Genomic DNA, 26,928 nt, shown 5'->3' with positions numbered 1-26,928 from the left:
ACCTTTTGGTTATTGTGAATAGTGCTCCTATGAATGTTGAGATACAAGTTTTTGTATGAATACCTGCTTTCAGTCCTTTGGGATATGTACCTAGGAATGGAATTGCTGGATCATATGGTAATCCTACTTTTTATTTTTGGAGGAACCACCACCTGTTTTACAGTGACTGCACCATTTTACATTCTCACCAACAATGTCCAAGGGTTCTAATTTCTCTGTATCCTCCGAAATTTGTTATTTATTTATTTACTAGTTTATTTAGGCCTTGCTGCTCAGCTTGCAGGATCTTAGCTCCCCGACTAGGGATTGAACCTGGGGCCACGTTGAACTGCCAGGGAATTCCCTATTTATTTATTTATTATTTTTTAATTTTCATTTTTTGGCTGTGCTGCAGCATTCGGGGATCTTAGTTCCCTCACAGGGATCGAACCCATGCCCCCTACGGTGGAAGCATGGAGTTTTAACCACTGGACCACCAGGGAGGTCCCCCCTATTTATTTTTTAATTATAGCCATCCTAATGGGTATAAGTGATATCTCATTATGTTTTTTTTAAAATAAATTTATTTATTTTTATTTTTGGCTGCGTTGGGTCTTCGTTGCTGCACATGGGCTTTCTCTAGTTGCAGCGAGCGGGGGCTACTCTTTGTTGTGGTGCGCGGGCTTCTCACTGGGTGGCTTCTCCTGTTACAGATCACAGGCTGTAGGCGTGCACGCTTCAGTAGTTGTGGCACTTGGGCTCAGTAGTTGTGGCTCGTGGGCTCTAGAGCGCAGGCTCGGTAGTTGAGGCGCAGGGGCTTAATTGCTCTGTGGCATGTGGGATCTTCCCAGACTAGGGCTCGAACCCATGTCCCCTGCATTGGCAGATGGATGCTTAACTACTGCGCCACCAGGGAAGCCCTCTCATTATGATTTTGATTTGCATTTCCTTAATGGCTAATGATGTTGAGTGTATTTTCTAGTGCCTATTGGACATTTGTGTATCTTTATTGGTGAAATGTCTATACAAGTCCTTTGCCAATTTTTTTTTTGTAGAGAGTTTCCATTTTATTTGTTTATGATTGGTCAGATTTTACATTTTAAGTAATTATTATTACTTAAATTATTCATTAAATAATTATTCATTAAATGGAACTCTCCTCCTCAATCTGTCATATTTCCTAAGTGATTAGTGCACAGATTCACATAATAGTTCCTTCTCTGCCTTTCCTTGCTTTAAAGAAAAATTGTAGTAAAATATGTGTAACATGAATTTCCCCATTTTAACCATTCTTAAGTGTACAGTTCTATGACATTAAGTACATTTACAATGTTGTGCAACCATCACCACTATCTCCAAACTTTTTTATTTTCCTTAACTGAAATGATGTTGAACACGTTTGAAACATCCGTTCAGGTCCTTGCTTTTACTTCTTTTGGGTACATATCCAGAAGTGGAATTGCTGGATCCAATGGTAATTCTATGTTTAGCTCTTTTTCTTTTTTAAAATTTATTTGGCTGCATTGGGTCTTAGTTGTGGCATGCGGGATCTTCGTTGTGGCATGCAGGATCTTTCATTGTGGTATGCAGGCTTCTCTAGTTGTAGTGCGCGGGCTTCTCTCTAGTTGTGGCCCGTGGGCTCCAGAGCTCGTAGGCTCAGTGGTTGGGGCACGAGGGCTCTCTAGTTGTGGTGTGTGGGCTCTAGGGCACTGGGCTCAGTTGGCATGTGAGGTCTTAGTTCCTTGACCAGGGATTGAACACAAGTCCCCTGCATTGGAAGGTGGATTCTTAACCACTGGACCACCAAGGAAGTCCCTATGTTTAGTTCTTTTGAGGACTCTACCTACTGTTTTCTACAACTGCTGAGGTTTTTCTTTTGTTTTGGCTGTGCCATGCCGCTTGCAGGATCTTAGTTCCCTGACCAGGGATCGAACCCATGCCCTAGGCAGTGAAAGTGCAGAGTACTAACCACTGGAACACCAGGGAATTCCCTGAGTTGTTTTAAATACATTCCTATAAGCAGTGCATAAGCAGGATTCCAGTTTCTCCACACCCTCACCAACACTTATTTTCCAGTGTTTGATTATAGCCATGCTGGTAGGTGTGATGAGGTGTCTTGTGGTTTTTGATTTGCATTTTCCCAATGACCAGTGATGTTAAACATCTTTTCGTGTGCTTATTAGCCATTTGTATATCTTCTAAGAGTTATATAGTTTTAGCTCTTCTATTTAGGTCTTATATTAGGAAGTGTGACAATTACATTCTCACCAGCAACTTTCAAGCATTCTAATTTCTCTACATCTTCACCAAAATTTGTTATAGTGTGTCTGTGTGTGTGTAATTATAGCCATCCTAGTGGGTATAAGTGGTATCTTGTTTTGTTTTTCAAGGCTTTCCAAGATTGGATTTTGGCTATTTGTTGTCCCTTGCAATTGCATATTAATTAAAAAATTTTAGTGGTTACTCTGTGGTTTGCTATAACTAATCTAAGCCTACTTTCAAATAACACTGTACTGTTTCGTGGTTTATGCAGGTACCTTGTAACAGGATATTCAGTTCCTCCCTCCTTTCCCTTAAAACATTTCTGTGATTCATTCACTTATCCATAAAGTGTAATCACTTAATACATTGTTACTATTATTATTTTGAACCTATACTTATCTATTAGATCAATTAAGAAAAAGAATTTTTGTTTTACCTTCATTGATTCCTCTCTAGTGCTCTTTATGTAGTTTTTGACCTGTGTCATCTTTCTTCTCTCTGAAGAACTTCTTTAGACATTTCTTGCAAGGCACATGTGCTGACGATAAATTCCCTGTTTTTGTTTGTCTGACAAATTCTTTACTTCTCCTCTACTGAAAGATAATTTTATTGGATCCAGAATTCTAGGTTTTTTTTTTTAATACTTGAAATATTTCATCCTCTCCTTGCTTATAGAATTTATGAAAAAGAAATACTGTCTCTGACAACGGGCTTATACTCCTGGGCTTTTGCTTCCAGTAAGTTGGGATTTTCCCTGTCCTCCTCTCTCTCCAGTTTTCAGGGCAGTGATTTACCCTGTGATCTCAATTCTCTGATGGAGCTAAGAAGAGTTTTTGTTGTTTGGTTTTCTTGTGAGGACAGGAACAGTGACTTCCTTGCTCTTTACATGTCAGAGCAGAAAATGGTAATCTCTTTATGAATTTTAGGAACAGGTTTTCCTTTTCTGCAAAAATGGCCACTGGAATTTTTTTTAACATCTTTATTGGATTATAATTGTTTTACAACGTTGTGTTAGTTTTACTGTACAAGGAAGTGAATCAGCTATATGTATACATATATCCCCTCCCTCTTGAGACTCCCTCTCACCCTCCCCATGGCCAATGGAATTTTGACATGGATTGTATTGAATCTGTAGGTTGCTTTGAGTTGTAATCCTATCTTAACAATATTAAGTCTCCTAACCCTTGAGCAGTGGGATATCTTTTTATTTGTTTTGGTCTTCCTTAATTTCTTTCAGCAATTTTTTCCAGTTTTCAGTGTACAATTCTTATACCTCCTTAGATAAATTTATTCCTAAGTATATTTTTTGATGTTATTATAAATGGAATTGTTTTCTTAATTTCACTTTTAGATTGTTCATTGTGTGTAAGAATACAACTGATTTTTGTGCTGAATTTATTAACTCTAATAATTTGTGTGTGTCTATTCTTTTGGTTTTCCATATATAGGATAATATTATCTGTGAATAGAGATAATTTTATTCTTTCCAATTTGGATGGCTTTTTTTTTTTTTTTTTTTTTTTGCCTAACTGCTTTGGCTAGAACTTCCAGTACAATGTTGAATGGAAGTGTCAAACAACAGCATCTTCGTCTTGTTCCTGTTCTCAAGGGGGGAAAGCTTTCAGTCTTTCACCATTGAGTTTGTTAACTGTGGGTTCTCAATAAAAGTCATTTTATCACGATGAAGGATTTCTCTTCTTTTTTTTTGGTTGCTTTGGGTCTTAGTTGTGGCGCGCGGGATCTTCATTGCATGCGCAGGATCTTGGTTGTGGCGCTCGGGCTTCTCTAGTTGTGACGCTTCTCTCCAGCTGTGGCACGCGGGTTCCAGAGCACGCAGGCTCAGTAACTGCAATGTGCGGGCTTAGTTGAGCTTAGTTGCTCCGCGGCATGTGGGATCTCAGTTCCCTGACCAGGGATCGAACCCGCGTCCCCTACATTGGAGGTGGATTCTTAGCCGCTGGACCACCAGGGAAGTCCCAAGGATTTCTTTTCTATTCCTAGTTTGAATATTTTTTATCATGGTAGAGTGTTGGATTTTGTCAAATGCTTTTTTTGCATCAATAGAGATGATCATATGGTTTTTCTCCTTCATTCTATTAATGTGGTATATTATATTGATAGGTCTTCATTATTGACCCACCTGGGGTAAATCTCAGTTTCTCATAATGTGTAATCCTCTTAATATGCTGTTGGATTAGATTTGCTAGTATTTTGTTGAGGATTTTTGCATCTGTATTTGTAAGGGATATTGGTTTATAATTTTCTTGAATGTTTTTACCTGGTTTTGGTATTGAGGTAATGCTGACATCACACAGTGAGTTAGGGAGGGTTCTGTCCTATTCTGGATTTTGGGAGAGTTTGGGAAGGATTGATGATTATTCTTTAAATGTTTGGTAGAATTTACCAGTGAAGCCATGTGGTCCTGGGCTTTTCTTCTGGGGGAAGTGTTTTGTTTGTTTTTTTTCTTACGTGCCGTGCCACGCAGCTTGTGGGATCTTAGTTCCCAGACCAGGGGCTGAACCCGGGCCCTCAGCAGTGAAAGCACAGAGTCTTAATCACTGGACCTCCAGGAAATTCCCTGGTGGAAGTTGATTGTTGATTCAGTTTCTTGCTGCAGATTTTCCTTTTCTTCAGGAGTCAGTTTTGGTACCTTGTCTATTTATAGGACCATGTACACTTCATCTAGGTTGTCTTACTTTTTGGTGTATAGTTGTTTATAGTATTCACTTATAATCCTTTTCATTTTTAAGGTCCATAGAATTGTCCCCAGTTTCATCTCTGGATTTTTTTTAGTAGTTTGAGTCTTTTCTTTCTTTTTTTTTCTTAGTTTAGCTAAAGGTTTTTAAATTTTGTTCATATTTTCAAAGAATCAGCTTCTGGTTTTGTTGATTCTATCTTTTTTTTTTTAATTCTCTTTTATCTCCAGTTTAGTCTTTATTATTTCATTGCATCTGTTTGCTTTGGATTTAGCTTGCTCTTCTTTTTCTGCCTCTTTAAGGTGTACACTTAGGATACCGATTTGGGGTCTTTCTTGTTTAATGTACGCATTTATACCTATAAATTTACTTCTTAGCACTGCTTTCTCTATATCACGTAAGTTTCGGTATGTTGTGTTTTCATTTTAATTTGTCTCAAGGCATTTTCTAATTTCCATTGTGATTTTTTTCTTTGAACCATTGGTTGTTTAAGAGTATGTTGTTTAAGTACGGAGATTCCTTATAAAACTAAAAATAGAGCTACCATATGATGCTGCAATCCCACTCCTGGGCATATATCTGTAGAAAACCATAATTTGAAAAGATGCATGCACCCTAATGTTCACTGCAGCATTATTTACTGTAGCCAAAACATGGAAGCCACCTAAATGTCCATCAACATATGAATGGATAAAGAAGATTTGGTGTATATATATAAAAAACATTTATTATATATATATATAATATATATATATACACTCATGCAATGGAATATTAGTCAGCCATTTGTAAGAATGAAATAATTCCATTTGCAGCAACATGGATGGACCTAGAGATTATCATACTAAGTGCATAAGCCAGACAGAGAAAGACAAATATCCTATGATAATCACTTATATGTGGACTCTTAAAAAAAAATACAAATGGACTTATATACATAACAGAAATACCCACAGACATAGAAAACAAACTTATGGTTACCAAAAGGGTAAGGGGGAGAGGGATAAATTAGGAGTTTGGGATTAACATATAAGCACTACTATATATAATATAGGTAACCAACAAGGACCTACTGTATAGCACAGAGAACTGTACTCAGTATTTTGTAATAACTTATGAGGGAAAAGAATCTGAAAAAGTAAATATATATATACAGATATATAACTGAATCACTTCGCTATACATCGGAAACTAACACAACATTGTAAATCAAATGTACTTCAATAAGAAAATTAAATTAAATTTTAAAAAAAGAAAGAGTATGTTGTTCACTTTTTACATATTTGTGAATTTTCTAGTTTTTCTTCTGTTAATATCTACTTTCATTCTGTTATCATAAAAAATACTTCGTATGATTTCAGTCTTTTAAAATTTATGGGGACTTCCCTGGTGGTCCAGTGGTAAAGAATTCGCCTTACCATGCAGGGGACATGGGTTCGATCCTTGGTCAGGGAACTAAGATCCCACATGCTGTGGCACAACTAAGCTCATGCACCACAACTACTGAGCTCACATGTCTCAACTAGAGAGCCTGCATGCCACAAACTACAAGCCCACGCCCTCTGGAGCCTGCGCGCCACAACTAGAGAAGAGAAAGCCCGCATGCCGCGACCAAGAGCCCACGCACCACAATGAAAGATCCCACGTACCTCAATGAAGATCCCGCATGCTGCAACTGAGACCTAACGCAGCCCAAAATAAATAAGCAAATAATAAATAAATCTTCAAATAAAATAAAATTAAATTTAAATAAAATAAATAAAATAAAATTTATGGAGACTTGTGGCCTAACATCTCTCCTGGAGAATGTTCCATGTACACTTGAGAAAAATACGTATTCCGCTGTTTGTTCAGTGGGATGTTCTGTATATTTCTGTTAGGACTAGTTGGTTTATACTGCTGTGCAAATACTCTGTTTCCTTATTGATCTGTTGTCTGCTTGTTTTTTCATTATTGAAAGTGAAGTTTTGAACTCTGTTATTGTAAAAGTGTCAATTTCTCTCTCCAGTTCTATCAAGTTTTGCTTCATATTATTTTGTGACTTTGTTATTAGGTGTGTTTATGTTTGTAATTGCTATGTCATCTTGATGGATTGACCCTTTTGTCATTGTAACAATTTGTCTTTTGTAACACTTTGTCTTAAACTCTTATTTTGTGTGATGTTAGTATAGCCACCCTATTCCTCTTTTGGATACTATGCATGGACTGCCTTTTTTCATCCTTTTACTTTTAAGCTATTGTATCTTTTTGATATAAATTAAGTGTGTAGATAGCATTTAGTTGGATTGGTTTTAATCTATTATACCAGTCTCTGCTATTTAATTGGAGAATTTAATTCATTTACATTTAAAGTAACTTATAAGTTGGGACTTGGTTCTGCTATTTACCTATTTGTTTTCTATTTGTCTTATATCTTTTTTGTTTCTCAGTTCCTTCATCACTGCCTTCTTTTGTGATTACAGTCATCCCTCAGTGTCTGCAGGTGATTGGTTCTAGGACCTGCCTTTGATTTATCAAAATCAGCGGATGCTCATGTCCTTCAGTCAGACCTCCATATCCACAGTTCTGCATCTGCAAATTCAACCAGCCATGGATTGTATAGTACTGTGTGTATGTGGTGAAAAAAATCCATGTATAAATGGACCTGTGCAGTTCAAACCTGTGTTTAAGGGTCAACTGTAGTTGATTTTGTCTAGTGTACTGTTGTTTTCTCTTTTTGTTTCTTTTTCTGTATATTTTGAAGTTATTTTCTTCGTGTTACTCTGGGGATTACAATTAACATCTTAACGTGATGCCAATCAAGTTTTAACTAATAGCAGCCTAGTTTTAGTAGTATACAAAAACTTTGCTCCTATACAGCTCTGTTCTCCCTGCACCCTATTTTGTTATTGTTAGTGTATCTTTATACCTTGTGTTCCTATTTACATAGATGTTTCTTTTTTTTTTTTTTTTTTGGCGGTACGCGGGCCTCTCACCGTTGTGGCCTCTCCCGTTGTGGAGCACAGGCTCCGGACGCGTAGGCTCAGTGGCCATGGCTCACGGGCCCAGCAGCTCTGCAGCATTTGGGATCTTCCCGGACCGGGGCACGAACCCGTGTCCCCTGCATCAGCAGGCTGACTCTCAACCACTGCGCTACCAGGGAAACCGTAGTTTTAAACATATAGTTATTATGCTTTCTTATTTGAAATCATGTAAGCCAGAAAAAGAGGAGGTACAAGTTATTAATGCAATAATACTGGCTTGTATATGTACTTATGTAGCTATCTTTACTCTTTTATTTTTTAATTATTTTATTTATTTTTGGATGCATTGGGTCTTCGTTGTCACATGCAAACTTTCTCTAGTTGCAGTGAGTGGGAGCTACTCTTCGTTGCAGTACACAGGCTTCTCATTGTGGTGCCTTCTCTTCTTGCAGAGCATGGGCTCTAGGCGCGCAGGCTTCAGTAGTTGTGGGTCACGGGCTCCAGAGTGCAGGCTGAGTAGTTGTGGTGCACGGGCTTAGTTGCTCTGTGGCATGTGACATCTTCCTGGATCAGGGATTGAACCCATGTCCCCTGCATTGGCAGGCGGATTCTTAACCACCACGCCACCAGGGAAGTCCCAGCTATCTTTACTCTTGTTCTTTATTTCTTTGTATGACTTTGAATTACTATCCGGTGTCCTCTAATTTCAATCTAAAGAACTCTCTTTCAGAGTCCTTATAGAGCAGGTGTACTAGTCACAAACACCCTCAGGTTTTGTTTATCTGGGAATGTCTTAGTTTTTCTTTCATTTTTGAAGAAAAATTTTGCTGGATGTAGAATTCTTGGTTGAGAAATTGGCTGTTAATCTTATGTAGGATCACTTGTAGGTGATAAGTCTCTTCTGTCTTGCTGCTTTCAGGGTTCTTTGTGTCTCATTAGATTGACTATAATGTGTCCTGGTGTTGATCTCTTTTAGTTCGTGCTGTTTGGAGTTAGTTGAGCTGCTTGGACGTGAAGATTCATGTTCATAAACTTTGGGAAGTTTGTAGCCATTATTTCTTCAAATATAATTTCTCTCTCTCTCCTCTCCCTCTGAGACTCCCATTATCCATTATGGTGGTATGCTGGATGGTGTTCTGCAGATTCCTTAGGCTCTGTTCATTTTTCTTCACTCATTTCCTGTCCCTCAGACTGAATAATTTGAATTCACTTACCTTCAGGTTTGTTGATTCCTTGTTTTTTCGTGCTCAAATCTGCTGTTGAACCCATTTAGTTAACTTTTTTTTTTCGCTGCATGCGGGCCTCTCACTGCCGTGGCCTCTCCCGCCGCGGAGCACAGGCCCTGGAGTCACAGACCCAGTGGCCATGGCCCACGGGCTCAGCCGCTCCGCGGCATGTGGGATCCCCCCAGACCGAGGCACAAACCCGTGTCCCCCGCACCGGCAGGTGGACTCCCAACCACTGCGCCACCAGGGAAGCCCCCTTTTTTTTTTTTTAATCTATTTTTGGCTGCGTTGGGTCTTCATTGCTGTGCGTGGGCTTTCTCTAGTTGCAGAGAGCAGGGGTTACTCTTCATTGTGGTGCAGGGGCTTCTCATTGTGGTGGCTTCTCTTGTTGCGGAGCATGGGCTCTATAGTTATTTTTTTTATTTTTTATTTTTTGTGGTACACGGGCCTCTCACTGTTGTGGCCTCTCCTGTTGCAGAGCTCAGGCTCCGGATGCGCAGGCTCAGCGGCCATGGGTCACGGGCCCAGCCGCTCCGCGGCATGTGGGATCTTCCTGGACTGCGGCACGAACCAGTGTCCCCTGCATTGGCAGGCGGACTCTCAACCACCGCGCCACCAGGGAAGCCCTATAGTTAATTTTTAATTTCAGTTACTATATTATTTAGCTCCAGAAGTTCAATTTAATTTCTTCTTTTGCTTTAATTTTTTATTGAAGTACAGTTGGTTTACAATGTTTTGTTAATTTCTGCTGTACAGCAAAGTGATTCAGTTACACATATGTATATGTTCTTTTGTTTTTTTGATAGATCTTTACTGGAGTATAATTGCTTCACAATACTGTGTTAGTTTCTGTTGTACACCAAAGTGAATCAGCCGTATGAATACATATATCCCCATATGCCCTCCCTCTGGAGCCTCCCTCCCATCCTTCCTGTCCCACCTCTCTAGGTCATCACAAAGCACCAAGCTGATCTCCCTGTGCTGTGCTGCTGCTTCCTTCCCACTAGCTAACTATTTTACATTCAGTAGTGTATATATGTCAATGCTACTCTCACTTCACTCCAACTTCCCCCTCCCACCCCATGTCCTCTAGTCCATTCTCTATGTCTACATCTTTATTCCTGCCCTGCAGCTAGGTTCATCAGTACCATTTTTTTTTAAGATTCCATATATGTGCATTCGCATACGGTATTTGTTTTTCTCTTTCTGACTTACTTCACTCTGTATGACAGACTCTAGGTCCATCCACCTCACTACAAATAACTCAATTTCATTTTTTATGGCTGAGTAATATTCCATTGTATATATGTGCCACATCTTCTTTACCCATTCATCTGTTGATGGACATTTAGCTTGGTTCCATGTCCTGGCTACTGTAAATAGTGCTGCAATGAACATTGTGGTACATGACTCATTTTGAATTATGGTTTTCTCAGGGTACATGCCCAGTAGTGGGATTGCTGGGTCATATGATAGTTCTATTTTTAGTTTTTTAAGGAACTGCCATACTGTTTTCCATAGTAGTTGTGTTAATTTACATTCCCACCAACAGTGCAGGAGGGTTCACTTTTCACCACACCCTTTCCAGCATTTATTGTTTCTAGATTTTTTGATAGTGGCCATCCTGATTGGCATGAGGTGATAGTTTTGTAGCTTTGAGTTGCTTTTCTCTAATAATTAGTGATGTTGAACATCTTTACATGATGTGCCTCTTGGCCATCTGTATGTCTTCCTTGGTGAAATGTCTGTTTAGGTCTTCTGCCCATTTTTTAACTGGATTGTTTGTTTTGTTGATATTGACTTCCATGAGCTGTTTGTATATTTTGGAGATTAATCCTTTGTTGTTTCATTTGCAAATATTTTCTCCCATTTTGAGGGTTGTCTTTTTGTCTCGTTTATGAGTTCTTTTGCTGTGCAAAAGCTTTTAAGTTTAATTAAGTCTCAGTTGTTTATTTTTGTTTTTATTTCCATTACTGTAGGAGGTGGGTCAAAAAGATCTTGCTGTGGTTTATGTCAAAGAGTAGTTTTCCTATGTTTTCCTCTAAGAGTTTTATAGTGTCTGGTCTTACATTTAGGTTTTTAATCCATTTAGAGTTTATTTTTGTGTATGGTGTTAGGTAGTGTTCTAATTTCATTCTTTTACATGTAGCTGTCCACTTTTCCCAGCACCACTTATTGAAGAAGCTGTTTGTTCTCCACTGTATGTCTTGCCTCCTTTGTCATAAATTAGGTGCCCATATGTGTGTGGGTTTTTCTCTGGGCATTCTATCCTGTACCATTGATCTATATTTCTGTTTTTGTGCTACTACCATACTGTCTTGATTACTGTGGTATAGTTTGAAGTCAGGGAGCCTGATTCCTCCAACTCTGTTTTTCTTTCTCAAGGTTGCTTTGGCTATTCGGGGTCTTTTGTGTTTCCATATGAATTGTAAAATTTTTTGTTCTAATTCTGTGAAGAATGCCATTGGTACTTTGATAGGAATTGCATTGAATCTGTAGATTTCTTTGGGTAGTGCAGTCATTTTCACAGTATTGTTTTCCAGTTCAAGAACATGGTATATTTCTCCATCTGTTTATGTCATCTTTGATTTCTTTCAGCAGTGCTTTAAAGTTTTCTGAGTACAAGTCTTTCACCTACTTAGGCAAGTTTATTTCTACGTATTTTATTCTTTTTGTTTCAGTGGTAAATGGGAGTGCTTCCTTAACTTCTCTTTCTGATTTTTCGTTGTTGGTGTATAGGAATGTCAAAGATTTCTGTGCATTAATTTTGTATCCTGCAACCTTACCAAATTCATTAATTAGTTCTAGTAGTTTTCTGGTGGCATCTTTAAGATTTTCTATGTATAGTATCATGTCATCTGCAAACAGTGACAGTTTTACTTTTTCTTTTCCAATTTGTATTCCTTTTATTTCTTTTTCTTCTCTGATTGCCATGGCTAGGACTTCCAAAACTATGTTGAATAATAGTGGTGAGAGTCGACATCCTTGTCTTCTTCCTGATCTTAGTGGAAATGCTTTCAGTTTTTCACCTTTGAGTATGATGCTTGCTGTGGGTTTGTCATATATGGCCTTTAAATTATGTTGAGGTAGCTTCCCTCTATGCTCATTTTCTGGAGAGTTTTTAATCATAAATGGATGTTGAATTTTGTCAAAAGCCTTTTCTGCATCTACTGAGATGATCATATGGTTTTTAATCCTTAATTTGTTAATGTGTATCACACTGATAGATTTGCGTATACTGAAGAATCCTTGCATCCCCTTGATAAATCCCGCTTGATCGTGGTGTATCCTTTTAATGTGCGGTTGCATTCTGTTTGCTAGTATTTTGTTCAGGATTTTTGCATCTATGTTCATCATTGATATTGGTCTGTAATTTTCTTTTTTTGTGATATCTTTGTCTGGTTTTGGTATATCAGGGTGATGGTCGGTTCATAGAATGAATTTGGGAGTGTTTCTCCCTCTGCAGTTTTTTGGAAGAGTTTGAGAAGGATGGGTGTTAGCTCTTCTCTAAATGTTTGGTAGAATTCGCCTGTGAAGCCATCTTGTCCTGGACTTTGTTGGAAGATAATTTTTTTTTTTTTTTTTTTTTTTTTTTGGTGGTACGCGGGCCTCTCACTGTTGTGGCCTCTCCCATTGCGGAGCACAGGCTCCGGACGCACAGGCTCAGCAGCCATGGCTCACGGGCCTAGCCGCTCCGTGGCATATGGGATCTTCCTGGACCGGGGCACGAACCTGTGTCCCCTGCATTGGCAGACTGACTCTCAATCACTGCGCCACCAGGGAAGCCCTTGTTGGAAGATTTTTAATTATGGTTTCAATTTCATTACTTGTGATAGGTCTGTTTATATATTTTTTTCTTCCTGGTTCAGTCTTGGAAGCTTATACCTTTCCAAAATTTTGTCCAATTCTTCATGGTTGTCCATTTTATTGGCATATAGTTGTTTATAGTAGTCTCTTATAATCCTTTGTATTTCTTCAATGTCAGTTGTGATTTCTCCTTTTTCATTTCTAATTTTATTTATTTGCATCCTCTCCCTTTTTTTCTTGTTGAGTCTGGCTAAGCATTTATCAATTTGGTTTATCTTCTCAAAGAACCAGGTTTTAGTTTTATTGCTCTTTGCTATTGTTTTCTTTGTTTCTATTTCATTTATTTCTGCTCTGATCTTTATGATTTCTTTCCTTCTACTGACTTTGGGTTTTCTTTGTTCTTTTCTCTCTAGTTGTTTTAAGTGTATGGTTAGATTGTTTATGTGAGATTTTTCTTTTTTCTCGAGGTGAGATTGAATTGCTATAAACTTCCCTCTTAGAACTGCTTTTGCTGCATCCCGTAGGTTTTGGGTTGTTGTGTCTTCATTGTCATTTTTTCCTATGTTTTTTCTTTTTTAGCGGTACATGGGCCTCTCACTGTTGTGGCCTCTCCCGTTGTGGAGCACAGGCTCTGGTCGTGCAGGCTTAGCGGCCATGGCTCATGGGCCCAGCCGCTCCGCGGCATGTGGGATCTTCCCGGACCAGGGCATGAACCTGTGTCCCCTGCATCGGCAGGCGGACTCTCAACCACTGCGCCCCCAGGGAAGTCCTCTATATATATTTTTTTAAATTTCTTCTTTGATTTCTTCAGTCATCTCTTGGTTATTTAGTAGCACACTGTTTAGCCTCCATGTATTTGTGATTCTACAGTTTTTTTATCCTGTAATTGATTTCCAATCTCATGGCATTGTGGTCAGAAAAGATACTTGATATGATTTCAGTTTTCTTAAATTTTTGAGGCTTGATTTGTGACCCAGGATGTGATCTATCCTGGAGAATGTTACACGTGCACTTGAGAAGAAAGTGTATTCTCCCACTTTGCGGTGAAATTTTCTATAAATGTTAATTAGATCTGTTTGGTCTATTGTATCATTGAAAGCTTGTGTTTCTTTATTTTCTGTTTGGATGTGGGTTGTTAAAATCCCCTACTATTATTCGATATCTCCTTTCATGGTTGTTAGCATTTGCCTTATGTATTGAGATGCTCCTATTTTGGGTGAATAAACATTTATAATTGTTACATCTTCTTGGATTGATCTTTTGATCATTATGTAGCGTCCCTCCTTATCTCTTATAACAGTCGTTATTTTAAAGTCTATTTTATCTGATATGAGTATTGCTACTCCAGCTTTCTTTTGATTTCCATCTGCATGGAATATCTTTTTCCATCCCTTCACTTTCAGCCTGTATGTGCCCCTAAGTCTGAAGTGGGTCTCTTGTAGACAGCATATATATGTGTCTTGTTTTTGTATTCATTCAGCCAGTCTGTGTCTTTTGGTTGGGGCATTTAATCCATTTACATTCAAGGTTATTATTGATATGTATGTTCCTATTATCATTTTCTTAGATGTTTTGGGTTTGCTTTTGTGGGTCTTTTCCTTCTCTTGTGTTTCCTGCTTAGAGAAGTTTCCTTAGCATTTGTTGTAAAGCTGATTTGGTGGTGCTGAATTCTCTTATCTTTTCCATGTTTGAAAAGCTTTTGACTTCTCCATCGAATCTGAATGAGATCCTTGCTGGGTAGAGTAATCTTGGTTTTAGGTTTTTCTCTTTCATCACTTTAAGTATATCCTGCCACTCCCTTCTGGCCTGCAGAGTTTCCACTGAAAAAGCAGCTGATAACCTTATGGGGATTCCTTTGTATGTTATTTTTTGGTTTTCCCTTGCTGCTTTGAATAATTTTTCTTTTAATTTAGTTTTTGTTAGTTTGATTAATACGTGTCTCGGTGTGTTTTTCCCAGGGTTTATCCTCTATGGGACTCTCTGTGCTTCCTGTACTTGCGTGACTATTTCCTTTCCCATGTTAGGGAAGTTTTCCACTATAATCTCTTTAAATATTTTCTCAGACCCTTTCTTTTTCTCTTCGTTTTCTGGGACCCCTATAATTTGAATGTTGGTGTGTTTTGTGTTATCCCAGAGGTCTCTGAGATTGTCTTATTTTTCATTCTTTTTTCTTTATTCTTCTCCTCAGCACTTATTGCCACCATTTTGTCTTCCAGCTTACTTACTCTTTCTTCTGCCTCAGTTATTCTGTTATTGATTGCTTCTAGTGTATTTTTCATTTCAGTTATTGTGTCTTTCATATCTGTTTGTTCTTTAGTTCTTCTAGATCTTTGTTAAACATTTTTTGTATTTTCTCAATCTGTGCCTCCATTTTATTTCTGAGATTCTAGATCATCTTTGCTATCATTACTCTGAATTCTTTTTCAGGTATATTGCCTGTTTCCTCTTCATTTATTGGGTCTTGTAGGTTTTTACCTTGCTCCTTCATCTGTGACATATTATTTGGCTGTCTCTCTCTCTCTCTCTTTTTTTTTTTTATGAGTGGGATTGTGTTCCTGTCTTACTGGTTGTTTGGCCTGAGGCTTCCAACACTGGAATTTGTAGGCTGTTGGGTAGAGCTGGATCTTGGTGCTGAGATGAGGACCTCCATGAGAACTCACTGCAATGAATATTCACTGGGGTCTGAGATTCTCTATCAGTCCAGTGGTTCAGACTCAGAGCTCCCGCCACAGGAGCTTTGGCCTGACCCCCAGCTTCTGAACCAAGATCCTGTAAGCCGCGTGGTGTGGCCAAAAAAAAAAAAAAAAAAGAGAGAACAATAACAAAGTAAAAAATAAAATTAGGCTAGGAAACTAACAGATATGTTAAAAGGAATGTAAAAATATAGATGGGGCTCCCCTGGTGGCGCAGTGGTTGAGAGTCCGCCTGCCGATGCAGGGGACATGGGTTCGTGCCCCAGTCCAGGAAGATTCCACATGCTGCAGAGTGGCTGGGCCCGTGAGCCATGGCCGCTGAGCCTGCGTGTCAGAGCAATGGGAGAGGCCACAACAGTGAGAGGCCCGCCTACCAAAAAAAAAAAGATAGATGAATCAACAACTGGAAGGTTCAACAGTACCACAATTGTAAAAAAGAGGAGGAGATGAAAGAGGAAAAAAAGCGGGGGAGGCCTTGGCTGTGGAAGGTGGGGCCTAAGCAAGGGCAAGGGCAAGGTTTGGGCAGTGGGTGGGGCCTATGCTTGGGATCCGCTGGGCTGGAAAAGGCCCTGAGGGCTGTGGGGGGTGGGGCTTAGGCTCATCAGAACAGAAGGGTCCCAGGTGTGCCCCCCACCCTTGGTCTCAGAGGGCAGGAGACCTCACCTGGGAGCCCAGCAGGCTTCTTCGGCTCTAGTGGGTGGGGCAAATGCCCTCCTCTCCTGTCCTGCTCCTCCAGTCCTGGAGGGCCCCTCCCACCTGCCTCTCCTGCCTGCCTCTCCTGATCTCCCCGGCCTCAGGGGTGCTGATCCTGTCTGGCCTCCACTTCTCCTCCCCCTCAGTACCCCCATGTCCTACCGGTTCACTTGGTGGTTCTTCCGTTTTCCTTGGGTGTCAGGGTCCCCTACCAGTGACCAGCAGGTGCCCTAGTAGTGGAGAGATGCTAACTCAGTGTCTGATGCCTTTTTATGATTCCTGTTTCCTTATTGATATTCTCTACTTAATGAGACAACTGTTTTCCTGGTTACCTTTTAGTTCTTTGTGGTTTCCTTTGCCTGGGCTTCCTCAGGGACAGTTTCTATATTCATTTCTTTTCTTTTTTTTTTTTTCCCCTGTGAATGGTTCATACTTTCTTGTTTCTTTGCATGCCACATAATCTTTTGTTGAAAACTGGTCATTTTGAATATTATGTGTTGACTCTAGACGTCAGATTCCTTCCCTTCTCAGGGTTTTTTTGTTGCTGCTTGTTACTATTAGTTTCATTGTTGTTTGTTTAGTGTCTTTTCTAAATTATTTTTGTTAGGTGTATATGCTTTGTTCATGTGTGATTATTGAAGTCTGTGTTCCATTACCTTAGCAGTCAACTAGAGTTTTTCCCAGTGTCCTTGAACACCTGGAGACCAGAAAAGTATAAAATAAAGAAAAAGAAAAAAATACTCTACTTTTGGCTGGGTGGTTCTGTGTTTGGGTACTCCAGTGCTTAGCGGGGCTGTTTACAACCTGCCTTAGCTTTTTAATTTATTTTTTTATTTTTTATTTTTTTGGTACGCAGGCCTCTCACTGTTGTGGCCTTTCCCGTTGTGGAGCACAGGCTATGGACGCGCAGGCTCAGAGGCCATGGCTCACGGGCCTAGCCGCTCCGTGGCATGTGGGATCTTCCCGAACCAGGGCACGAACCCGTGTCCCCTGCATTGGCAGGCGGACTCTCAACCACTGTGCCACCAGGGAAGCCCCCTGCCTTAGCTTTTACCTCCTGTTTGTGTGGAGCCTAAAGGTCAGCTAGAGGTAAAAGTTTAAGGTCTTCTAGGCCTTTTTCTGTGCATGTGTTCAGCCCTGGGCATATGTGTGGCCTTCTAGGTTCTGCATTATATATGAGAGTTTACAAAGCCCATTTCTCCCCACGTATCTCCTTTCTCAATGTCTTCCTTTCCAGGCTTTTAGTTCTATATATGTGGTATTATCCTGCCTGTTTTCCCTTATCCTAGGCTGCTTGCCCTGGGAGTGCTCCAAGTCAGGCAAAACAAAAACACTTTCTTGTGCCAGTTTTTGAGGAAATTGTCAGTCAGGTCATTGCGTTCAGCCACAGTTGTTTGAGACTAAGGTTTGTATTGCCCCCTTGGCACTGTTATCCTGCACTAGGAGTGCAGCTGCCATCCTTACTGCCCCTGCTGAACTGGGGAGTGGGGGATGGTTGGTAGGCAGTTAGAAACACCACATCACTCTCTTACTGCAGTGTAGCAGCTTGTTTCTTTGCCAAGCCTTCTTGGTTGTTGTAGTTTTTATTAGATTCCAGAGTTCTGCAAAAGTTGATTCTGACCATTTTTTCCAGCCTGTGTGTGTGTGTGATGTGTATGTGCAGTGGGTGAAGCCCTGGAGTTCCCTGCTGTGTCCATTTTGATGATGTCCTTCCCCTGCTGCCCTCCTTTTTCTTCCTACTGTATCTTTTCAAAGCATTGAAGTTAAGTTTTTACAGTATTTTTTTTAAGAAATACAAGCATATGTATAAAGATTGAAGTATGGTTTAAAGACTAAAAGTTAACACTGTGTACCCATCACTCCATTAAAGAAATAGAACACTACTGGTATCTTAGAAGGTTCTATGTGCCCCTTCCTTTTTCTGACCTAGAAGGAATCATTATCCTGAATTTTGTGTTAATTAGACATGCAAATAAGTAGGAAAATGTCATCCATAGCTAAGAGAAAAATAAGTCAATAGAAATAGACCTAGAAATGCTGAAATGATAGAATTCGTGCACCAAGACTTTAAAAACAATTATTTTAAAAAGGTTAAGGACTTATGGGCTTCCCTGGTGGCGCAGTGGTTGAGAGTCCGCCTGCTGATGCAGGGGACATGGGTTCATGCCCCGGTCTGGGAGGATCCCACATGCTGCAGAGCGGCTGGGCCCGTGAGCCATGACTGCTGAGCCTGCCCATCCGGAGCCTGTGCTCCACAGCGGGAGAGGCCACAACAGTGAGAGGCCTGCGTACGGCAAAAAAAAAAAATTAAATTAAATTAAAAAAATAAAATAAAAAGTTTAAGGACTTAAAGGCAAGTGTGAAAATATGTAGGAGAGAAATGGATATAAGATAGAAATAAATAAAAAACTTTTCAAGCTGAAAAATACCTGACTTATTGCTTTTAATTCAGCATTTTCAGTTTTTAGGAGGCAGGCTGTTTGAGTAATCTGCCATATTTCAATTTGCAAAGTTCCATCCTCCCTGCCCTCCCACCTCCTGCAAGCTTTTTTTTGTATAGTAATTCCCAAATTTTGCTGTTAACCAGTTTCATCATTTTTCTTATCATTGACTTTACCCAGTGTTAAGTTTAAAAAATTGGGAACAATTTCATCTTAGTTTTAACTTACCAAATGAAGAATGTCAGTAATACTGCTTTTTCAGATAATAAAAGATAAAAATGCTGGGATCCAAAAAACGGGCACATAACCAAGATGATGAATGAAGGCAGTAAGGACTAATATTGTTAAAGAAAGAGTTAAGTATATAATATAGAAGTATTTGAGAATGATTAAATACAGATTATATTTCACAAAGTATATCTACATTTTTATACTTTTAAACTGTACTTGCGTATTTAACAGATATAATTTGATTTAGTATTTTAATTAATATGTGATAATAGTAAATAAATAACAATTTATACTTCTATTGTATATATAATCTATAGTTAATCATTTTTTCTTGAACTGCACATTTTTAAACATTTTGTAGACAAGGCTGTGCTGTATCCTTGTTAGGACAGTACTGACAGCATAAACCTCTTTATGCACTCAGCTATGATTAAACATAAGGTATTAAAATGCCACCTTCCAGTCGCTAAACATACTCTAAGTTTTTCTAAGTTGCCACACTTACCAGTACTGATTTCAGGGCCATTGGGATTTGTCTATGTGTAGACCAGGTTAGGACAATGAATTCTTTTTCTTGGTTAAAAAGTTTAAGTTTTAATTCTTTTTTTTTCCCCAAATATTTTATGACTTATTTTTGAATAAGTTTCAATTTGTGGTTGAGAAAGTTGAGGTAAGTGTTGGCTTGGGTCACTGGCTTATCTGTGATTAGAATTCAGGATTTTTAGCCCTTAGTTCAATTCTTACATTTAGTTGCTCTACATGAGACATTCTTCCCTGTTCATGAGGGTTATGCGTTTGGCTTCCTTGTGGTACTGAAATATATTAAGGTGTTGAGTTGGTAATGCAGGATCAAGTATTTTTCGTTTGAGGGAGCTAAACACTGAGTCCACTTAATCCTTAGTATAACAATTATATTGATTCTCCACATTGTTATAAAATCCTAGGTCCATGATGACTAATTACAGAGTTGGGAGAATTTAATCTTGGCTTTGAGTAAAGTGACCAGAGAGTTCACACCTCTATTTGACTCGAGAATAGTCTCTGATGTGCCCAGTAAGGTGTCATGTATGCTGTGCACAAAACTTTTGGTTTTTAAATAATCAAATTACCTCAATTGGGGAGCACATCACTATGGAACTTTAATTTTTCTAGGACTACAGTATGTATAACTTTAGCATACATATGATTGCTAGTTTTATAACATTCTAAATCCAGTGAAGTTCAGTCACAGTATTATAAGGTATAAAAGATAAAGTATGATTAATTTTGACATAATGTCTACTTTTAATCAGTGACTACTTGTTTTTATGGTGGCAGTTTCATTAAACTCTTGGTTGTTTCCTTGCAAGTGTCATTTTTAATTTAAACAGTGTTAGGAAGACTTTCTATTATTGTAAACTGTTTACAGAGGTAAAATATTCATTATAAAAAGTAATAATGTTTTGCAAATTTTAACAAAGTGTAAGTGCTTGTAATTTTATCTTGATTTAGAAATTTGGCAGTTTGGTATGTAATCCTTTAAATTGTGTTTCTTTCTATATGCTAACATTTTTTCAGTTCTCTTGTTATTAACTACAGTATGAACTATTATTTTCCTGTTTAAAAACTTTTTTTTTTTTTTTTGTGGTACGCGGGCCTCTCACTGTTCTGGCCTCTCCCGCTGCGGAGCACAGGCTCCGGACGCGCAGGCTCAGCGACCATGGCTCACGGGCCCAGCCGCTCTGCGGCATGTGGGATCCTCCTGGACCAGGGCACGAACCCGCGTCCCCTGCATCGGCAGGCGGACTCTCAACCACTGCACCACCAGGGAAGCCGCTGTCATATTTTAAAAATACCTTTTCTTTAATTCAGGCATGCCTAGAGTGGTAGAAACTACTAGAATTAGGCTTTTTAAGAAACTTGCTGGTATGACTCTAAAAATTCAGATACATATGCATTGTAACATTAACATGTTTAATGAGATCTAAGTGATTGCTGAATAGTTTATTCCCCAGAAAAACAAACATCTGCTTACTGCATTTATATAATTTCTCTCCTTTCTCCTTCTACTGTTAAAAAAAAAAGAGGAGAAATAATATAAACATATAGTTTATCTTTTACTGCTGTCCTTAGAAGCCATTTTTTAAAAATAAGGTTAAAGTATAACATAATTGTTACCTTGGGTGTTCCATTTCACCTGGATCTTGAGCTAACTTTTTCATATGTTATTTGCTAGTAACTGTAAATAAACCATTTAATATCCTTGTGAAATGGAAATTCTAAGTAGCCTATGTCTTAACACTAATGAATTTAAATGAAATAATACCAGCTTCTTGCTAGATGAGTTCTAGGAGTTCTTAGGGTTATTTAGGGTTCTCCTTACTTTTACATATTATTTTGTATAAATATTAGGTTATGTTGCTAGGAATCTGTCTTCTATTATTCAAGATCATAATTATTACTCAGTACTTATTAAGTACCAATTATATGCAAGAAACTAAAAGAGATGTGACAAGATCCCTAACTTCAAGGGCTTATAATCAAATTGAATATTAGAATACATATCAATATAATCTGATATATGGTAGGTAGCAAATGGTGGTGTAGACAGTGGTGCTCCAAGCATTAATGATGAATTGGTTATAAAAGGTTTCACAAAGGATGTAAGATATGAGTCAGGCCTTAAATAAGACAGAAGACTTAAGAGACCATTTTAGGTATAAGAGCTAAGGGTGGATGTTCCTTTGCTTTATGTAGTAGCTTTAATACATGAATTTATTTAGGGAGTTGATATTGAAGGGACTCAAGTGACAAGCTAAAGAGTTTGTAATTGGGAAGTAGGAAATAGTTTTGAGCAGCGAGTGGTGAAAAAGAAATAGGATTTTTAAAAATTTAATCATTCAATTTGATTTCTCTAATGAGAGGTGCCACATAAAGTAGTATTGAATATATTTCATCTTTCATAGTTACAAATTAAATTGTGCTAATGTCTCATGAATAGATTACAACATTGATAAGTGTGTTTACCATGTTTGTGGGAGGTAAAATGATTGTTCTAATCTACAAACAGATGTTTAAAAAAAAGAAACATCCTTCTCCCAGCTGAATACGGTTGTTGGCTTTCGGCAGTTTTCTAACCTGGCAAGTACTACTGTATGTTTTTTGAATACATACATGCAAGTATACTTGGATATGAGGGCTGTGAGTGATTACTGAACCTAATGTTACATGAGTCTAAGTGCAATGGAGAAAGCTAATGACAAGCATTATAAAAATAATTTCCTTTTGTTAGGAAAGAAGTGAACACAATGAAAAATATGAAGAGCAATAGACAAGGTAGTACAGATTTTCAAATCTTATAAATAAGACTATTATACTAATGATAACTGATGAAACTTTAGGAGTTAGTTCAATGCTCAAAATTGTCTGGATAGGCTAAGACACCCTTTACCTGTTCTCAAAAAAATATATGATATAAAGGAAGAAAGTATAGCCTGACAGTTTATCATCTATAGACACACGACCACCTGTTAAGATGGACTATCTAAATAAAACATCTTAAATTTCATTTCTTTCTTTTTTTTTTTTGAAGGGGGGGTGTGCACTGCGTGTATTGTGGGATCTTAGTTCCCTGACCAGGGATTGAACCCGCACCCTTGGCAGTGAAAGTGTGGAGTCCCAACCACTGGACAGCCAGAGAATTCCCTACTTCTCTTTCTTTACTCACATTGTTTGAGGGACTTTGGGTAGACAACAAAGATAATTGAAGGATATTAGATGAAATTATAATAAGAGAAAGAGTGAGGAGAAATATAAATTCATAATGTTGTTCATGTAGGAAATCCAGTAATTACTGACCTATTCTTACCACCCTGAGTTTTTACTTTAACAGAATATACATTTTGAATGTAGATGTATAATTTCCTGAATTCAGGGAAATGTATTTTATTTTTAAAAAATTTTTTATTTTTAAATAAATGTATTTATTTTTGTCTGCGTTGGGTCTTTGTTTCTGTGCGAGGGCTTTCTCCAGTTGTGGCGAGCAGAGGCCACTCTTCATCATGGTGCGCGGGCCTCTCACTGTCACGGCCTCTCCCGTTATGGAGCACAGGCTCCAGACGCGCAGGCTCAGTAGTTGTGGCTCACGGGCTTAGTTGCTCCGCGGCATGTGGGATCTTCCCAGACCAGGGCTCGAACCCGTGTCCCCTGCATTGGCAGGCAGATTCTTAACCACTGCGCCACCAGGGAAGCCCACAGGGAAATGTATTTTAATGATGATTAGGTTTACGGAAGCCTAAAGTCATTATGCAGTTTTAATAATGCAAAGAAAGCAGACAGAAAAGATGAAAATAAACAGTTAACTACTATAATGAAGTAAACAGAGTATGTTCTTGGATTATGTGCCCATTTGTACATTCAGCTCACACGTATGTGCCTGTTCCTGTACTAGGGAATTAAAGGTGTCCGTAAGAAGCTTACAGTCTGGACATATTTGCTTTCTTGTATACACGCAATAGTAACCAAGCAGTTCTAATTCTCTTCTTCCTTAAAATTTTAAGGGAAATCTTCAGTGAAAGTGAAAAAAAGTATGGTTTAGTCTGTGATTGGTGGTAACAGAATATTTTTTTGTTAAGGATACTCACCTAGATTATCAAAAATAGCATCAAAATTATCTCATTGTAAACTTTGTCTTGGGCTTAGTCCTAAATTGAGAAACTGGAGAATTCTGGTAGGGATGAGTTTTGTTTAAGATTTTTTGTTCTTCAGATTTATTCTCACTTTGGGGTTGTGCAAAGGACCTGCTTCAGGCACTCTGTCATTGTGTACTCAGCCCACAGTGAAAACTAGACCAAAAGTTGAGCTTTCCCAACCTTTAGTCTAGTACTACTTTGTACCACTAGGGTTTTGGAAAGGCCTTCATAGAAGTAGTCTGTGTCAATCCGTAACTTGTTTTGGATTTCGTGATTGCTGTCAGTGCTTGATAAATGGTGGGGATGGAGGAGGGGGACAGTGAGTAGTGAGTAGCTTGTTTCTGATAGGTTCTGTCCAAACTGAGGGGAAGAGCTTTTAATTGGCCTCAGTTTATTTAACTTGGCTGAACCCCACCATATCTTTGTTAGCCAGTGATGAAAAAGCCAACAAATAGCTTTCTTTTGAGTCATATGTACAACACTAGAAGAAAGCATTTTATGTTAAAGGGTTCTGTGTTCCATTAGCTGCCCTGGTCTGTAGCCTACTTAGCCTATGTTACCAGATGAATTACTAGTCCAGATGGCTAAACTGTTGGAGGATGTAAAACCAAAATCCATTTCAGGAAGCTGTCCACTTTGCTCTGTTTTGGATAGAGTCCATTCTAATTAGTGGTAACTCTTAATTTGTTTTAAAATATAATTTTTAACTGTATGCTTTCTTGATTTTTTACCTAGGTTACACAATATCCTCCTATGCTTGAGACCTACAGACTACGTGTCCTACCAGAACTAATCAATGGTTTTTCATCTCCTGGAGATAAATTAGAAACATAAACATGGTGCCAAAAGAACTCCTTACCTTACTCTAACTCCAGTTTATTCGGACGTACTTTTGTATTGAAGAGAGGTATACAAATTAAGGATACCTGTGCAGAGACTCTGTCGTGTAGGATCATGGACCATCCTAGTAGGGAAAAGGATGAAAGACAACGGACAACTAAACCCATGGCACAAAGGAGTGGACACTGTTCCCGACCATCTGGCTCCTCAACATCCTCTGGGGTTCTTATGGTGGGACCCAACTTCAGGGTTGGCAAGAAGATAGGGTGTGGGAACTTTGGAGAGCTCAGATTAGGTAAGAACTTGGTTATATTATTGGCTTAGCCTAACAAGAACAACAGCAGCTATAATAAGCTTTGGTGCATTTCAAGACCAGCAGTTTATAATCTGATGAGAAGTTCTTATAATGAGGACCTATTGTTAAAAGAACTGAAGAATTTGTGAAGGAGACTATAGTCATTATCAGGTATAATTGTTATCCAGGGTTCATCCCTCATTGTGTGTGATAGGATTTTAGATTTTCCACCAGTTCTGAGATTTTGTGATGTAGGGAGATCTACATACAGATATCAGTAAAACGAAGATTCTGATTTAGTTGGTTGGAGAGTAGAGCCCTGTATACTGTCTTTTTAACAAACTCCCAGTTGATTAAGATGCTGTTGGTCCTTGAACCACACTTTGAGAAGGGATTAAGGCCTTGTTTTAATTCAGAATCTACCCTTAGTAAGGGAAGAGTCAGTACTTACTCTGTAATATCCATACTTAGTCTGCAAGGAGATACATCAGTATTTAGAGAGGTTTTCCAACTGATACCATGTTTGCATTCCTTCCCGGAAGTCCCAACATCAGGATTGAGCTAGAACTCCAGGGAGAAACTTTGCAATTTTTATTACCCAACCAAGGAAAGGATTTTTTATTTCAGGTATTGGTTTATGAGTGAGATGATGAATAATGATAAAATGAACCAGTTTGAAGACGTGAAATTGGGAAGAAGGTACATTGGGTATTTAGAAACTTTTTATGGCCCTCCCTAGGTGAATGGGGAAGAGAAAATGAAGGATCTTGTGAATATGTGAAGTTGGTCACCAATCTGTATTGGTGCAGATTGTGACAAGGTCCTTTTTTAAGCTAAAGTGTTTTCTTATTTTTCATAGCTGTTGAGACTATGTAGTATTATGAAGACCCATCGTAAGAGGCTTTGCCCTTTGAGGAAGTGGGAGCGTGGGAGTATAAGATGATTATTTTTGATTACCTCTGCTACTTCTCATGATTTTTCCAAAGGAGATCGAAAAAATCTTACCTCTCATCCCCCCATAGAGAGATTCAGGGAAACATCACTGTACTAGCCAGAGATCACTGGGTGTAGAATTGAATCTAGGGATGCTGAGAATGAATTTATTTTTACCACTAGAAGCCTGGGAGCCTGGAATTTTAAGACCTGACTAGGATAATGAAAGGCTTTTATATTTAGTGATGTGTTCATGTTCTGGTTAGTAAAGCCAGCAGATGCTACTGAAAATAGGAGTAAGATGTGTAATTTCACACTGCTTGAGTTCCTACCAACTACTGAGTTGCTTTAGTAGCTAGTTTTGTGACTATACATTTATATAGTGGATTGACTTTGCTCTAACATCACAGTAGTACTTGAATTAAATAGATTGTGACAAACATCCACAAAATTACTGAGGCAGTTTATAATGCATATAAATTCATGCTTTCTCAAAACATCATAAAATTGTTTAATTTCTATAAAGATGAAGAAAAATCCTGGTCAATGAAAACTGCAAATGTATTTAATTACTTAAGTCTAGATTTGTATTATATGATCTTGACGTTTACACAGGAATGGAAAAATCTATTCAGGTAGAAGGATAGCTCATGTATATTTTCAGAGTGGTAAAGTGTTGTGTTTTATTTCCTCTAACGAATCTAGGGTGAATATGATGGATCCCATTTTGACTTGCATTGTAGTCAGTAGAAAGAACTTGTCTCTCTTTTCAAGTGGTTTTATTCTTGTGTGCTGATGAGGTTTTCATTAGCCCTGGGACCGTTATTGTTAGGGCATTGTATCTAGGAGTACTTTTTATCAACAGAAACCAGAAAAGTAACTTTCAGAATCATTTGATGTCTCCTGACAACAGGGTGTGCTGTATACCCCATTCCATTGTCCTCTTGCTATGGTATTAGGAAGTAGAAGATTGTGCAGACAACAGGAGGTGAAAACTGGAAAATTCCAAACTCAAGGCAGGAGCAGATAGGCCTCCACCCAGGCTGCCATTACAACGCTGTGCTTTCTTCTCCAAACTCATTTCTTTCTCTAGCTACCTGTCTCTTCTGTCCCTCAAATAGCCAAGTGCATTTGTGCCTCAGAGCTTTTACACCTACAATTCCTTCTGCTTGAAGGATTCTTTCTTCAAACTTTTGCTT

At 38.6% G+C, this 26,928-nt stretch overlaps 1 protein-coding gene across 15 annotated transcripts in view; it reads left to right on the top strand.

Annotated features, from left to right (window-relative positions):
• The window catches only part of CSNK1G1 (casein kinase 1 gamma 1), a 157,946-nt gene that overhangs the window by 26,993 nt on the left and 104,025 nt on the right, over positions 1 to 26,928 (top strand). For 11 of the 15 annotated variants that reach the window (XR_002179007.3, XM_073799759.1, XM_073799762.1 and 8 more), the window contains one exon: positions 24,397 to 24,796. The exons of 1 other annotated variant lie outside the window; for it this stretch is intronic. Coding sequence is in view for 11 of the 14 variants with exons in the window: in XM_073799759.1 (XP_073655860.1) it covers positions 24,616 to 24,796 (181 nt within the window). In the remaining 3 variants the exon portion in view is untranslated. Of the gene's footprint in view, positions 1 to 22,262; positions 22,307 to 24,396; positions 24,797 to 26,928 lie in introns of those variants that run through there. 3 more of the 15 variants (XM_073799761.1, XM_033851795.2, XM_033851796.2) reach the window with 3 other exon arrangements.

The sequence above is a fragment of the Tursiops truncatus genome, chromosome 2 (genome assembly GCF_011762595.2).
Source record: "Tursiops truncatus isolate mTurTru1 chromosome 2, mTurTru1.mat.Y, whole genome shotgun sequence".
In the NCBI taxonomy this organism is placed as follows: domain Eukaryota; kingdom Metazoa; phylum Chordata; class Mammalia; order Artiodactyla; family Delphinidae; genus Tursiops; species Tursiops truncatus.
The sequence above is the reverse complement of the archived record's forward strand: the minus strand, read 5'-3'. Positions and strand labels throughout refer to the sequence as shown.